General features: G+C 44.6%; 1 protein-coding gene across 2 annotated transcripts; it reads right to left on the bottom strand.

Annotated features, from left to right (window-relative positions):
• Positions 1 to 5,114: 5,114 nt before the first annotated feature.
• On the bottom strand, positions 5,115 to 15,888 carry LOC126542188 (uncharacterized). Of its 2 annotated transcripts, XM_055077061.2 has the most exons (6): positions 15,734 to 15,888; positions 13,197 to 13,303; positions 8,709 to 8,771; positions 7,235 to 7,309; positions 6,825 to 6,881; positions 5,115 to 6,086 (listed from the first exon to the last, which is right to left on the bottom strand). In XM_055077061.2, exons 1-6 carry the CDS (start codon positions 15,825 to 15,827, stop codon positions 6,000 to 6,002), a joined length of 483 nt encoding a protein of 160 aa, XP_054933036.1. In that variant the 5' UTR covers positions 15,828 to 15,888; the 3' UTR covers positions 5,115 to 5,999. The 2 variants fall into 2 exon arrangements, with proteins under 2 accessions (XP_054933036.1, XP_054933035.1); XM_055077060.2 differs by lacking the exon at positions 15,734 to 15,888 and having other exon boundaries at positions 13,197 to 15,396.
• Positions 15,889 to 16,466: the final 578 nt, after the last annotated feature.

Below are 16,466 nucleotides of genomic sequence, written 5' to 3'. Positions count from 1 at the left end.
AGTCAACTCGCTCTCTAGTTAAGTCATGTTTGCTTAGTAGAAATCGTGTGATTAGCACCACTTCCAAGATATGAGGTCTTAAAACGTGCTGTGACATACAGTGGCGCTGCAGTTTCTTTACCAAAAGCTTGCGTCAAGCAGTTCAGAATGACCTTAACTGTAACGCCAATGCACTCGTTTAGCAAACTGGAAATAGTCTCTAAATTGAAAAATTAAGCACTTATCGTAAGTAAGTAGGCTGTCTAAAGTGCCATGCTTTGTATAATGTCATTTTATAACCTTGTTTATTTCCAGGATTTGTTTTCTCTCGTTTGTGGTGATTTAATACCTGCAGTGCAAGTACGTATCTTGCTTGTTTAGCAACTGCGCACCGATGCGAAGGTAGGCTACACAAGAGCCGACTATCGCAATACATAGTTGAGAAATACGCACACGTATGTCGCAAACAAACAGGCATACTATATCTACAAAGATCTCTGCAATAACTCATGGCGAATAAAAGAAAAACAAACTAACCAGAAAAAGAGACCGATATGTAGCTGCGTTAATTACGGGAGGCACTTGCAAACTTCTTTGTTCTTTTGTGTCCAGCTAGTGTAGAAATTTGAGCCTCTGCCAAGTTATACGTCGCCCACCCCTTGCGTCGTGGCTACCACTTGCTTAGTTTATTGGCTTCCACGTCTTAGTGAGAAATAGTACTGAAAGGCAAGGTAGGGAGGTTAACCATATGGCTGAAGTTTGAAAGCCACAAGAATGCGGGAACTGTTCATTGCAAACTATCTCTATCCACGTACCATTATCCAACTAGTCGTTCTAATGAGAAGCACCAAATAAATTTCCGAGTATAAGCCCTCTTAGCCAACGAGGACATAGCAATAAGGTGTCGTCGCGGGATTTCGGCCGGTTGAAAATAGTAGCCATAGAAAGAGATCGAGGAAGTGCAAGACGTAAAGTGCACTTCTTCGGTGTGTTTTCTGATATTTGAGTGTCCCGCTTTCGGTGCGGACCGCATGTGGCTAGTGAGAGACTATCATCTTCTTGGCCTGCGCTATACGACACTCGATGAATGTTTCTACCCCAGTGGTTGTGCGTCTCGACGTGACCAGGCTCATCGCGCTCTACTTACTTTTCTAGAGTTAACTAACTTAGGTTCACCTTTGTAGCGTCGAACGACAGAAAGCTGAGCTAGTTGGTAAGGATTCATAATGCAATGTCTGCACGCCATTACCCCCTTTTTTGCATTATGTAGCGTCGATACTATTTCTTCCATTTACCATTCTGTCGTTGCGTGACATTCAGTGACCGGCCCTACAGTGTGTGATCTGTACTGTGTGTTCTACTTTATTCTTCTAGATTTGTCTTGTTGCTCTTTCTTTCCTCTTTCTTCCCCTCCTTCCTATCTTCCATTTCTGTGTGACTGTCACCTCCCTTCTGAAGAGTAGGCAGGCGTTGTGCCCCTTCCGGTGGCAGTTGCCGGCCTGCTCCTCACTTTCCCTTTCCTGTTAGACGTATATATGTTTTCAAAACAAATAATAATAATAATAATAATAATAATAATAATAATAATAATAATAATAATAATAATAATAATAATAATAATAATAATGAGAAGGCCAAGCCCATACACCAAAAGTTCTGCGCGCTTCTAGGAATGTGTTTCAAAGGGGTCATGATACCCATAACCCATATTTTTTCAATAAATTTTGAGTTGCTCTTCACCACCAATCACTGCAGCGTTTCTGCTGTGTAGTTTCTGGTAATGCAGCTTTTCATCGGCGAGGGGGCATTACTTTCGTAAACAACGTATACCACATGTTTAAGCCTAATCGCGAAGCTCTTACTAAACAAAAGTCAACATCTCCGTGCGTACTCCGCAAATGTCTATGAACTTTTGGTTCGAGAAGGTCTTGTCGCTTTATCCCGTACCTTTGTGTAGGCAGCAGCGCTTCGCGAAAGTAATGGGAGACGAGACTTTCCGCCTTGTCTTACACTCCTGCGTGACTTTATACTGAGAGACACTGAGCGATACGACTTTGTTTCTCCGAAACAAGCGCGAACTCTGTGCGCTTTGATCGAGCGCCCGTGGCTGGAGCAATCGCGGCTCATGAGTACCTGCTTACACACACATTTAATGGCACCGCAGGTCACGAATGAATCCCTTTTACTAGTAGATTTGTAACACGATACAGTCGACCAGTTATTATGTGCTTGCGAATGAGACAGTGAAGAATGTGAAATGCTCGCACATTTATCTTTTGGCCCTTCCGTTTTCCGTAGCGTAATTCCGACCAATTGACATTTCGTTTCACTGACGCCGCAGGAGTGCATGCGGGCCACCCTGCCTTCGAACGTCCGAGTAGCCATGCATCGCTGATGATGCGCTACGCCCGAAAAATCATGCTTCGTGGTAGGGCTGGCTGAGAATGAGAAGTATGTCAGCCATCCGTTTCTCTGGCTGTGCGTCGGTGGTAGATTCAATAAAGGAAAATAAATCTGGGGTCCTATGTGCCAAAACCACTATATCATTATGAAGCACGCCGTGAGTGTGGACTACGAATTAATTTTGACCGCCTTGGGTTATTTAGCGTGCGCCCAACGAACGGTACAGTAGATCTTTTGCATTTCGCCCGCACAGAAATGCGACCCCAGCGGCCGATATTTGATCCCACGTGGGCGCGCTTAACAGCGCCACGCGAAAGCCACTACGCCACCACGGCGGGTAACAAAGTAAAACACTAGTTGCTCGTGCTGTCGTGTTTACCTTGATAATGTAACAATCTTAATCACATAAATCTTGGGTTGCTTAGTTTGAACACTGTAAAAACTGACGTTGACATTGACGCCTTATTGCTCTTACTGCGGCTTCAAATTACGTTTTTTTTTAATGAACGCGGAAGAGAAAAAACATAACCGAATATATTTCTTATACGAGATCTACTGCCCCATATTGTTGCGACAATCTTCTTTCTGCCAATTTTCGAGCTTTTGTATACGCTAGCGTTTCTTTTACTTCATTGTTGTGCTTAGCTGTACCTTTGTCGTCATTGGAGCGAAGGACGTGTTGACGTTTGCAACAAGCTTGGGATGCTGCTAATTTCATTCGTGTTCTTGTGTTCCAAGTCGCACGTAATTATAGCTCGCAGTGCTCTTACTATAAGGAATGCACCGCTTTTAACGTGTGTGAGTTGAAATACTTCACAATTTTTTGTTTGTTCCGTTTATTGTTTGTTGGTTTGCTTGTTTGTTTGGCAGGTTGTTTGGCAGGTTGTTTGGTAGTTGTTCTTTTATTGTTTTTGTTTGCTTGTTTGTTTGCTTTCATGTACTTCATGTGATCTACGATTTGCTTCCTTATTGTCGACCACTATAGGAAAAGCCGCAAGGCACGTTTTCAAATCTTTCAATATCATCACTTCATTCAAATTAAACAGATACACCTTAGTGCCTGAGAAAACATTTGGTAGTTGCAGCTCATGTACAGCCGCAGATTTATTAAATCCTACGCCACGAGCCACTTCTACAACTTTTTAACTATTCAAGCTGCACGAACCCAGGACAGAAAGACAGCGTGCCTGCCTATTTAAAAAAGAAAATCACAACTCCGCATATACAGATGCCACTGTAAAAATGTTTTAAAGGGACCCTGAAACGATTTTGGCGATTTTCTACAAACGTACTGAGTCGTTAGAGTAGTTCCTTCTGATCATTAATTGACACATCTAAGTGCTCTGCATAAAGCGTGTAATTTATTATAAGGTTTTAAAAATGCACATCGCTGTCGATCGCAGCGCACTGCTCGGCGGAGTTTTAAGCCGCCCCTACCCATATGATGCAAATAACCCATATGACGTCACGTGGGCGAGCTATCTGATTGGCTGACCAGGGCGCGGGATCGATAATTTCTCCAACTTTATGGTAAACAAATGATCTTCGTAATAGTTGGAATGTTAGTTAATTTGTTTTTATAAAGAGAAAGTAGCAGAAAGAGAATGCACAAGAACAATTTTTCAGTACACTTAAGCACTTCCGGCACACAGCAAGTGTCGTCTGCTTGTGTTACTACGTACTCCATTTTGACGAGAGCTCCGCGGTCAGAGCACTATGATTCGACTTTGTTGCCTTGTGGACTGCAAACGTAGTGACTGGCAATATGTCAAGCTGCGACATCGTGTCCCTCTGCAGGGCAGCGTACGAGCGAACTGGCTGCTGCGAATCGGACTGCCGCTATCCGATCGGCGCCAGGATTTGCGCGTTTGTGGCCGTCACTTTACACCGGAAGATTACTAACGCACTAGCGTTTCGCGAGTCCCATATTAGGGCAAACGTAAGCGCAAGGTATATAGCGCAAGGGGACAGGGTCTGGCCGCTTGACTGTGCCGTAACGGGATGAGCCGAGATGAGCAGAAGGGCAAATGTGAATGGTCTGCACGGTGCAGCCACCTGGTGGCATAGAGCTCAACCATACACAGTAGCAGCAACGAAGTGTATTCTTCTCTGCTGCTGGTGTGTATTTTTCGCAGGAGTGTAATCATCAACACATTGTTTTTATAAATGTTTAAAATGTTTTACACTTGGTTAGAGCAATATTAGCGCTGTGTTTGGCTGGTTAAGCGCTGCGCCAACAAGTGTCTGGACCGTGCAGACCGATCAGGCCGCTCACGTACGTCTGCGCCAAAGTTCCTTCATCAGCTTGAGTTTATGCCTCCAGTCATTTGCCGATATGACCAGCTTGCCTGTGGCTAACGGAATACCAGACACGTTCGGCGCTACGACAGAATTCTCGCAACGCACGCTGCTTCGATAGCTCTCGCTTGGGGTCGACAGCCAAGCGGCTAGCGGAGAGGTTTCGCGCGGGCGGGGGCGGGCTTCAAAACAACCGGAAGTGGACGATGTGACGTCGCATCGTGACGCAGGACCAGTGAAGGCGGAGCTTAGCCCCGCTCGCTCGGCGAACGAGTTGAGGAGGAAAAGCATGGCTGGGGAGGAGGGTAACTTCTAATCGCTTGTAGCTCCATTAATACGTAACGCTTCACTTAAATTGTGGTGCGAATGTTCTACTTAAGCTGTACCCTACGCGTCTACAAAATTTGTCCGAACCGTTTCGGGGGCCCTTTAATATCACACAGCACACTTTTGCAAGAGCATAGAGGGCTTGGCGTGTCCGAAGGTGAAACGAAGAAACGCGGTCGCTGAAACGTGCGCGGCGCCGTTCGCGTGATTCGACGGTCACGTGATTCTCCGGCGAATCATTACCGCTTGAACAGCCGATTGACACACTGTGACACACTGCGGCTTAAGCTACGTCTAGTGTTGCTTGAGCCACGCCAACCTCTGCATTTACGCAATGACCTCTTAAAACGTTATGTGGCGTTGTTCTCTCGTCTGCAAGTTTTTGTCATGCTTGACTTAAGCATTCACAAAAATGTCACGGACGCGGGGTGCATCAGCTTAGCCTGCTGTAGGCTACGTGAGCGCGAAAGAAACGGCCTCCGAATGTTAAATTGTCTTGCCACTCGAGAACGTGAGAGCGCAAGTACGTGTTTTACTGCCACAAGCTGCGTCATGGCGATACTGTCGTGTGAATTTATTTGTGTGGGTTTTAAGGAAGACTGCTCGATATCCTCACTCTCAGTATTGCTCGCGGAGTAAGCGCTGCCGAAATACCGGCTTATGCATAACGAAGCGGAGTGGGTTTACTTAAAAGGGGCAAAAATTTCAAGAAAGAATGTGTGCGGTGAGATTATTAATATCAGAAAATAAGTTTTCTGATGCGTAAAGCAAAAGAGAGTATGGTGCACTATAAATCTTTAAGTTGGAAAGCAACATTGCTGATGTCCGATGGCTACGTATTGCGACTACTAAACTTCAGGTGATCAGTTTCCACACGTTGCAACTAATCCGTATGGAAGGACATGCAGTCACCATGTATCAGTGGCTGCCGTCAACTCAATGGAATAAAATAGATATATAAAAGTCCGTTGGCACACAGCATTTCAGTAGGATCATGCCATGAAGAAGAGTCGCCGTATGTAGCGGATCACGCCCAGCATGACGTCTTTGTCCTTCGGCATTCTCTTCTTCATGCATACCTACGGAAAGAGGAGTGAAAAGCACCAATTTAAGTGCACTGGACGTTCATACAAGGCGTAGAATGATTAAGAATAGCTCATGTGGAGTGTTCGTGTGTACTCACGACATAAGCACTGCTCGAACTACAATAGATTCTTGACTGTCTAGAGCATTTTGCAGCATATAGATTGGCAAAATGTATTAGTAATGTCAGTTGTTTGAATTTGTAATTTGCAAGCTGCGTGGTATATAGTAGTCTGAAATATTACCTTACATGCATAGATAACTATCGTAAACTGTTTAGCGGCGGGCGAACAAGGCCATAAGTGTTATCGCAAGATGGCTTCGCAGCTGTCTTCTCTATTGGTTGACTGTTGATTACTTCAGGTTTGTATCGCCCTTTGGCAGCCCTTGTCTTGCTTCGACGATCTGAACTGTACGATTGTAGCACTTGAGTAAATGAGTACATTTAGACATTCGCCTTTCGATGAATTAAAAAAAAAAGAAAAAGAGGGGAACTGCGGCGAGTGTTCTTATCCGGTAAGTGCGAAAGGCAATGTGCAAGAAGGCGAGATTTTTTAAAATTCTGTGACTGAGGATCTGCACAGCTAAATATGTCTATTTTTTTAGCAACAGGTTGCTCTCTCATGCCGTCGTAGGAGGAAGATTGATTATCCCCTCCCAATTATTACTCAAAATATACTGGAATGAAGTTTGCTCGCAAAATGATTCATTTATTTTATTGCACGTCAGCTTACCCTAGTTTCCCTTGTAATCTTGTCGATGTTATTGCTCAGTTCCTCGCCGAGAAGATCCTGGAAGGTCAAATGTAGGCACAGGTGTGGCTCACCAAGCAGAACGAATGTTCGTGCATAAGCCCCAATCTCGTCTGGATTACACTCACTCACTCACTCACTCACTCACTCACTCACTCACTCACTCACTCACTCACTCACTCACTCACTCACTCACTCACTCACTCACTCACTCACTCACTCACTCACTCACTCACTCACTCACTCACTCACTCACTCACTCACTCACTCACTCACTCACTCACTCACTCACTCACTCACTCACTCACTCACTCACTCACTCACTCGCTCACTCACTCACTCACTCACTCACTGCATTCAAAGCATGCCAGCTTGTGTACAGAAGCACTTACAGGGCGCGTTGCGACAACCAACAAGGCGTATCTTCGGTAACAGTCCACAATTTTGTCTTGAAACAACGTCATGTTCTGTAAGAAAAAAAAAAAGTGTTAAGGAACTCCCTAATGCGAATTTTGAGCGTAACTCGATGCGTGTTTTCATTTCGCGACATATTGAGGCAAATAATTTGAGTCCCAAATCACCGCACCGACTGGCAGTGGGCCAGTGTCGCCAGCCCCTTCGCAGAGAGAGGGGCAGCATGGGGACGCTCGCAGGATGAGCGGCAGCGGAGTCAGTTGTGGAAGAAGACGACGACGAACACGAGAGCAGTGGCACGAGCACGTTGGCGCGGTTGCGCCGAGGTACGCCGACGCCCAACCCAGGAATGGGTGCCTAAGAGCTGCGCTCTAAATAATTAGAGCTACTTGATTTCTGAACCAAGCTAGGTGGCCGCAGGAGCGGATTATGGTGACTGCACTAAGAAAAGTAAAAGGGGTAACAGAGAAATATGCATTTAGCACGTTGTCGGTGACGGCTTCAGCCGGCGCGAATATGGCGGAGTCACTTGCAGCGTTACTTGCTCGTTTGAAAGGCACATGCACTGATGCTTCCTTTCGTGGTGCTGCCTGGCTCGGCTGGTTGTGCTATTTTCGGTTGATGCAGATGTTTGTCATGACGCATTTACGCCCAGTTCCCGTGAAACGCTGCCTAGACATCAAGTCCCCGCCGCGTACTAAAGAAAAATTGAAATTCAAACTCTTGAAGGTTTCCCTCAGAACCACATGCTTAAATGGCCAATCGCCAAGAGTTTGTTCATGAGTCAAACATTCCTACGCGTTCTTGCATCTGTGAACGTCAATGACCGCTTCAATAATCAAGACGCGAGCTACAGCAAGCAAAGAAGAGCTGAAAGGGCAAAATTTTTCATGCGTTCTATGTTTTCTATGTTCTATGTTTTCATGCGTTTTATGTATTCAACATTAGCTAGAAGTTTTTTTTTAAAAGTCGCAGTTTTGCCCGAAAGGCGAAGCATCGATTGCAATAGCAAATTAGTAGACAGCTATGTGAAGTAAGGGTACGAGTTTTATCGGCCGTATAAATTTGGAAATTCGCTTACTAATTAAATTAACAAGCATGGTGTCACGCGCGCACAAGCAAACCTGAACACATCTCTCTGGATGACCGCGGAAACTCGCTGTCAGAACGCAGCAGGAGCTAGCGAATTTACCTTCGTGCTGCCTTTCGCTTCCACACCAACTCAGCGGCGCCAAGATAGCGCACACAAAGCTAGCGGCCTTCGGTGCTCCTAGATTCTGTCCCCATCGCGGAACGCTTTCAAGGCCCCCGATAGTAAATGTAAAAATTAAACGCCAGATGTAAATGTCAATAAACTTGCACTTACCGTCAGAGAACAACTACACAAGCCTAAAAACATAATCAGACAAGAATATGTATAAATATGTATCTATATATTTTAAGCGAACTTACGTCACTGTACTTCTCAACCACTGCGTAGCAGAGATGTGTGACCAGGCAAAAACGCTCGACGACCTGAGTAAAGGCGACATGGCAAGAAAGAAAAATTGTTTTGAAGGAAACGTGTGGACTGCTCTCTTTTATTATTATAATTTTATTATTCAAACGGGACTGCTCTCTTTTATTATTTTAATTTATGTGAGCTTGAGCTCACACAAAGTCGAGTAAGTACTAAGCCCATGACGGTCTAAGTGATGAGAAATGGAGTGAAGGGGAGAGGTAAGTGGCCCACCACACTTTCAAAAAGAGTTCGTCAATGGCACCAATAGTTTTACCATATTTGAGCTAAGAAGAATAGGCATAATATTGTCAAGATTGTAGCCAGGGGCCCTATAACGTAAAACTATTCCAATATGTTTTTATTCCAATCTCCTGACGCCAAATTTGTGTAACCGCCGAAACAAGCATCGGGCGGTGACCAGCAGGGTTGTCTGAACGGACCAATCGAACGCTCCACTCGTTTATAGGAGGCAACATTTGTTTGCTTTAAAAACGAATAACATCTCCTACAGTGAGCGGCTTGTCTTATCTAATTTCCTGACAAGAGGCGAGGAGCGCGCTCAAGCGGAGAGGGATTCGATGGGGACGATCCAGTGCACTTAAAATCGATAACCGGATGAAGATGTCGAGGGTGGCGCCGGCGTCTGCGATTGGCCCGCTTTCCCTTACTTGGCTTGAGGTGGCTGGTCGAAAATCGCGGCGGCATGCGAATTGGCAGAGCGAGGTCGTAAACGCGCCGAAAGTGCTTGAAAACGTTACACGACCACGCAAAAAGGTGTATTGTACGCAAATAAACCAATACTCTCCGGCAGGTGCGAGTAGCCAGTGCCTGAGCGATCGGCGGCAGCCATCTTTTATTACTTTAGGGATGGGGCAGCCTGCAGATATTCAGAAAAAAAACTCAGTTTTGTTTGGCATATTAATGTACTTTTAACGCGCACACGTAACTTTAACGCAGTGAGTTTTCGCGGTTTTGTGACATCGCATGACAGGCAGGTGAAGTAGGTGCAGCCCGAAAACTTTTCACCAGTAGCCGAAGGTTAATGGCCAAAAGGCGTCGAATCAGAAATAACTATTTTTTAGTTCGGTCCAAAGATGCCTAATCAGTGTGTACGCGTCATGTCAGATGGGGAGATATCGCGGTTTTCATGACGTCGCGTGATGTTGCGTTCTCCAGGGTAGCGTACCCCACCGCTGCCGACCAGTTATTGCGACGCCGGTTAGTCGAAGCTCGACCGGCGTTACTATTGGGTAGCGTGGCACTGTCGGCAGGCTGCAGGCGTCCGGTAGACCATGGCGATCAGGCAGGGACGAGACAATTTCTAGTGCGAAACGCGCTGTTTATTCAATGGTTGGTAAAGGATAAGATGAAGGGAATGAAGTGAAAAGTACATTGCGGGGCCCTCTAAATAGGACCACTAAAATCGTAGGCGGGTTCTTGCTCAGGTCAACGTCACGTGACATGCACTGAGTCCCACGGTGCTTGGCGGCGGCACCCACTTTCCCAGGACGATGTTTTCCCGAGCTTGCCTCCGCTGGTGGCAACCCGCGAAACCTGGGGATCGTAGGCAGCTGATCCCTTCTCTTTCACGCGTCGTTGGTTCGCGGAAAGGGCGTCTGATTGTGGCTGGGCGGCTGATCCATTCTCCCAGCTGACGTCTTCACGAGCGCGCCTTCACTGGCGGCAGCCCGGGGGTCCTGTCTGGTTCGCGGAAAACGTTCTCTCCCTAGAGTTCGACAGTTCGCGGAAAGGATTTTCACTCACAGAACACAGGGGCCTGTGAATACTGCGAGGCGTCCGCCAGACCGGCATCCACTCGAGACAACCATAGCAAATTAGGAATCCATTCTTCGTTTCGCTTAGGCATGCAAACACACGAAGGGGCCTGTGAGTACTGCAGTGCACGTGCCAGACCGGTAACCAATCGAGACAACCACAGCAAATTAGGAATCCACCTTCCGTTTCAATGAGGCATAGTGGTTGAGCATCCTTTTTGCCCGGGGTGTTACACGCCAACCGTAACATTGTCAGACCGGCGCAGTGGGGGTGGTTCAAAAAAGCTTTTTACCAATCGCGGAGGGCTGATTGCAGAATTGGAATAGAAAAGTTTGGCATAGCTTTACGTTATAACATCCCAGCTCCTTGTTCCTTAAGCACCGGAACTATTTTGGCGGTTCTTCGTTCTGGATGAATCCAAGCATTTTTTAGAGAATAATTCACCGCGTTCAAGAGGTCTTTAGGAGACCTTGCAAACAAATTTTTTAGAATGGCATTGGAAATGCCGTCAGGGCCTGGGGCTGAGGTAGGCAGAGATCTTAGGATATTGGAAAGCTCTGACGCTATGACTTCCGCAAAGTCATCTGCAACAGGACTTAATGGCCCATTCGGCAAACGTGAGGTTAAGCGTTGTACTAAGCCTTTACCATGAATTCTAAAGAAACAGATATCTCGCGTGATGAAGGAATTATCGAGGCCATATTCGCTGGTGATGGTATGACCTTTATAATTTGAGATAATCTGAACCTAGATTTCTTGTTGCTGGGCTGAGAGAGCAAGTCATGATATTTATCATCATATTAGTCTTTGGCATTCTATACTGTTCTCTCGAATGTAGCAGCTGTCAACTTATAATCACTCCAGTTACTCGGACACTGATTGTAAATTAGCTTTTTCCAAGCGGCTTTTCGTCGTCTATAATCACACGTGCACACCGAGTTCCACTAAGGAGACGTCGTACTTTTATCTATGTTCACATCCAACTGAGACTTCTTAAAGAAATTCTTTAATACAGAGCAAAGTCTCATGGTTTTGATGTCATCTGGCACCGTTATCTGGAAGTTATAGACCGTTTTCAAGACATTGAAATCTCTTGTTTGACAAAAGTGCGCGCCGGAGACTCTGAAGAAACAAGAGACCATACAATATAGAACCTAACAAGCAGATGGGCACTGTTTGAGGCAGAGTCGACAGTACACCCGGAAGTCTCGGAAATTCTTGAACTGGCAAATGTTGCATCCAATGCCGATTTAGAAAGATCCTGAATAAACGTAGCTACCTTTGTGTTTAAGCAACAAAAATTTTAATTGTCCAATCCAACAATCGCTTTCCACATCAGTCCGTCTTGAAACCCGAAGACACATGATGGGAATTAAAGTCTCCGGCTATCACAGTTTCTTTCTTACAAGATTTGACCCCGGTATTAAGGTAAAGAATTTCCTGAACACATGTGGGATATGCACCAGGAAGAGCTACATCTATTGCTAGTATCTCGCACTCCGTGGACATATACTGATAGGATATTTTTGTTATGTGGCATATTTTGGTTGGTATTACGAAAGCAAGTCCTGCGGCTCTTGATGGACGGTCTAATCGAAATAAAGGATAATTTATTGTGTGAAAATCTTGACCATTTGAGAGCCAAGTTTCCTGCAAAAGAATAAGGTTGGGAGAAAATTGTGAACAAAGATATATTAAATCTGTAGCTGCAGAAATAACGTTATGGCGATTCTACTGTATACGTTTAAATACCCCATATATGATGAATTATTACCTACTTTAGAAACCACTTACTCTTAGATACTCTCTTTTAAAAGATCTGTCTTCGAAAGACTGTATTTACCATACTTTGTGGGTTTCCATTGAGGGGCAGAGCTGGGTGAATTAGGATTAGCATCTGGTCTTGGAAAAACTATCTTTAACCAACTTTTTGTTTCTTCAGTGCGGGACAGAGATTGATTAATTATCATTAGGTGACCTTGTGCGTTTAAGTGTCGGAAGATACATTTCTACACCCTAGTTGTTTTCAGACACTGATCCAGAGAAGCATCCGTTGTCGGTCTGCTAAGCTGAAGTTCATGGCCTTTTATTTTAAGTGTTTTCCACAATAACTGGCAAAGTATCGATCAGCTGTTCAACGTTCGACGTAAGAGGATGATTAGGAATCTACGAGCTAGCATTGCAACTCGCTGCAGAACCGAAAAGCGGAATCATCTGGGATGTGAACACTTGAGCTAGTCTCCGACAGGCTTGATGTTAGTCGTTCAATAGATTTTGACACCGCCTTTTGTACCACTATCGCAATAGCATCTATAAGGGTTAAGTCTGTAACCATTTTCTGACGGGCTGTCACTCCTGCATATCCCTTAAGTCTTTCTCGAACCTCAGCAACACCATCAACATCAATGAAGCTTCAACAGAAACAGAAACAGCATCGTTACACAGGAAGAACACTTTGTCGTCTTATTTAACACCCCAAGGCAACACTGGGCTAACTTAAAAAGAGCGGTATAGTGAAGGGATAATATTAATTTGGACCGCCTGAAGTTTTTCAATCGTGTAACTAAATATTAGCCTATGTTTTCACGCAATTATGCTCCCACGGTAGCTTCTAGACGTAAATATGATGGGCGGCCTCACTTAGGGGGCTGCTCTGGCCATACCTTGTAAAAAGCACCAGTGTCAATGTTGTACTTGAGCAGTAAATGGCGTCCGCAACGACCCAAGAATTCGGCCCCAATAGAAGCACTACGGACACTCTTCACGACGCCTGCACAAAGGTTGCGCAAACTGTTGCCGAAGGAGAACACTGCCATGGTTACAAAATTGATACTGCAGAAACAGTTAACACTTTCTAAGCGAAAAGACATCAGCAGAGAAACCTGTTAAAGTTAAGCACCCAGCGCAGCTAATGTATACGGACTTAATCCTTCCACATAAACACGAATTATAGCAAGGCAATGAATTGACTGTTCAAGTGATAAAATTAAATTTTGAGATGCAAATCGAGAACAGCGCAGCGGCTAGGCCAAATAAGAAACAAATATATATCGAATGATTCTGTTTCAGGATAAAAACAGGAGCAGGTAGAATCGACGCTCCCGATTAGATAGTTTAAGATCAAGTTGAAAGAGAACGATGATAAGTTTTCGCTCAATGGGTGACTTTTGTTACGGATATTGCCAGGAAAGCCTTGTAAGATATTATCACGAAACGCTTGCTATATTAAACCAAGAAAGCACAAAAACGTGGGTAAACGCAGACAAAAAAAAAAAAAAAAAAATCGACAGCATGTTACACTCCTGTAACACGTGAAGGTGAAAGACTGCTGTACACGTGGTAATGCATTATATCCGATCGGAGAGGTCAGACTTCTTGCAAGACATAACGAGCTGCAGTGGGAAGTAAAGTGTATTGCGCTGTAGGTCGATCTCCTCAACGACGCATGCGAGCACCTAATGCAGTAGGTAAAGGTACTTTCGTTCTCTCATTTTTTTTCGTATTTATCTTTTCTTTCTTTCCTTCTTTCTTCATTTTTTCCTTTCTCTCTCTCTTTCTTTCTTTCTTATTTTTCTTTCTTTTGTTCTCGGTTTCTTTGTTCCCTCTTTCTTTGTTCTTTCGTTCATTTTTTCCTTCTTTCGTTCTTTCTTTCTTTCGTTTCTACTTTCATATTCAGCCATCGCATCTTTGGATGCTTACGGGGGTATGAGCCATTCGAAATTATGTTGGTATGATCGAGCTATTGCTGATGGTGATATTTTTTGCGCTACTCGTCAACTTTTTTTGTATCACTGGACCTGACGCCGCTTATTTTTCTGTGAGCAATTTGTTGCTTGTGAGGAATTCTGTGAGCAATTTGTGAGCAATTTTCGTTGCAATTTCTGTGAGCCATTGCAACGAGCTACTTAAGGCTTTCACCTTAATAATAAGAGGAGGCGCTTTAAGGTAGCGGTTCGGCGTGTATACAATAACAGTCTAACCAACCCCCATTAGCGCGCCTTGTTGTCAAGGGAGTAGTGAGGAACACAGAGAAAATCTGGACGTCCGCACCTCTTCTGATTTCATAATTCTATGGCGACGCGCCCCGATGACGCTAAATCTTGCAGTGATGTCACGAGAATGGCAATTCGGTAGCACCGCACAGCGTCATAACTCGGAACTTAGTACTAAAGATTTCCGGAGTGCTGAGAGTACTATGCGATGAGACCGAAGGCAAAGCGTAGCGCATATGCAGTTAAGTACATGGCACGTAAATGTATGTCATCAGGTGTTTACCTGATGACATAGGCTACACACGAAAGTTTAACGAGCCATTTCGATTACATATACTGCCGACGGAATTTTTATGATCCAAATTGATGCGACACATCGGCATTCTTCATGCGCAAGAAGTGATTTTTTGTGGGCACGGGAAACGCAAGCTACGAAAACCACAAACGGGATTTTCAATGGCAAAACAACGCCGAACGCCACCGAATCAAGCGGCTTGGTGCCACGTACACCAAGTGCCTACTACAACAGCAACAACGAGCTTCTATTTATTTTTTTTCGGGAGATTTTCGTGCGAAGATTGAAGGTGAAGGTTTACTTTTGCTTCTATTACAGAAACGGGAGCAGGAGCAAAAGGCTACAAAGGCCTCACAAATGGCTCGCGCTCCTGTTGGCATTCAGCACTCTGCTAGATAATGTGAAATGCATTGGTGACATCGTATCAAATCAATGTTACATGTCCAGTATGGAGGTAAACATATCAAGCAATTAAAATTGTACAGGTTAGCTGCGCGAAATACAAAAGAAATACATACATTATACAATAATAATACAGATTGACTATGAATCTGTAGATACAATTTCCCGAGTCAGATAGATAAGTAACAGGGTAAACATAAATGAATTGTATAATTGAAATTAAAAAAAAGACCGTGAGAATGTGGTCCAACATAAAATGCTAAAATATACATATCATCTACATTGCATTTAGATTGCACGGACCCGCACCATTCTGTCGTAGCTCCTCAGCACTACACTCGAAGCTGCCCGCTTTGCAAACCCAGTTCTATGTTGGTGCCGCATTCATGGCCTCCCTATCTAACTTCGGAGTGCAAGTGTTTCCTCAAGTAATCCTTATTGCCTCCGGCTAGCGTTCACTAAGAAAAAACGCATCGACGAAAATTGTTCACATTTCCAGTAAGTGCAGTACCTGATTTTCGGCCGCAGGTGCTTCTAGCATCTATTGTAGCCAGAGGACACAGAGCAGCAGCCACAAGGACGAGTAAGTGCAAGCCACAAGCCATGCCACCGACCTGTTTTCTCGGCCTGTCCTCACTTTCGACAGGCAGCCATGCGTACGTGGAGTCAAGTACGCATGCACTTTCCTTATACAGTCCACAGCTCGCTGCTATACGCCTGGTCAAATACTGCTAATGCGTATCCTTCGGGAGAAAGCAGCATACCTCACTGATTTTAGTTCATTTATTTTAATCTTCAGTGTTATAAATGGAGGCGTTCATGCCTTGAAACAAGGCCGAATGGCAAGGCCAAAGACATTAAAAACCCTAGTTATGAAGTTCCAAGGCACGTGAACGGTAATACACAACAGAGGTACAGTTTTGCAAAGAGTATTAAGATTAATGCATAAGAGCGTCCGGTGTTAATTATCAAGCTCAGTTTTCATAGAGCTTTAGAACCATCGAATTTTCATATTCAACAAATCACGCAGGCGATAGACTAAACCGACTATACAGATAGCTGAAACAGCATCGACAGCAAGAGATAGATAGAAAGGGGGGAGCTAAAGTAGCATCCACGTGGGCAGAAAAAAGCACACAAAAATCTGTGCTAATCTGCGCACTGTGAAAATCGTAACGAGGAAACACAACAAGCCAACAGCGTAACGTCAAACTCAGCCGCAAACTCTCTGCATATTCACTTCA

Source organism: Dermacentor andersoni, chromosome 2 (genome assembly GCF_023375885.2).
Source record: "Dermacentor andersoni chromosome 2, qqDerAnde1_hic_scaffold, whole genome shotgun sequence".
Classification (NCBI taxonomy): domain Eukaryota; kingdom Metazoa; phylum Arthropoda; class Arachnida; order Ixodida; family Ixodidae; genus Dermacentor; species Dermacentor andersoni.
Note: the sequence above shows the minus strand (reverse complement) of the source record. Positions and strands in the feature narration are given on the sequence as shown.

Excerpts from the sequence above, each read along its gene's own strand:
- LOC126542188 (XM_055077060.2), bottom strand. The coding sequence starts at position 13,403 with ATGTCTTTTCGCTTAGAAAGTGTTAACTGTTTCTGCAGTATCAATTTT. Across the intron at positions 8,772-13,196 it reads ACACTGGTGCTTTTTACAAG|GTCGTCGAGCGTTTTTGCCT; the intron begins GTATGGCCAGAG and ends GCCTTTACTCAG. Across the intron at positions 6,087-6,824 it reads AGATTACAAGGGAAACTAGG|GTATGCATGAAGAAGAGAAT; the intron begins GTAAGCTGACGT and ends CTCTTTCCGTAG.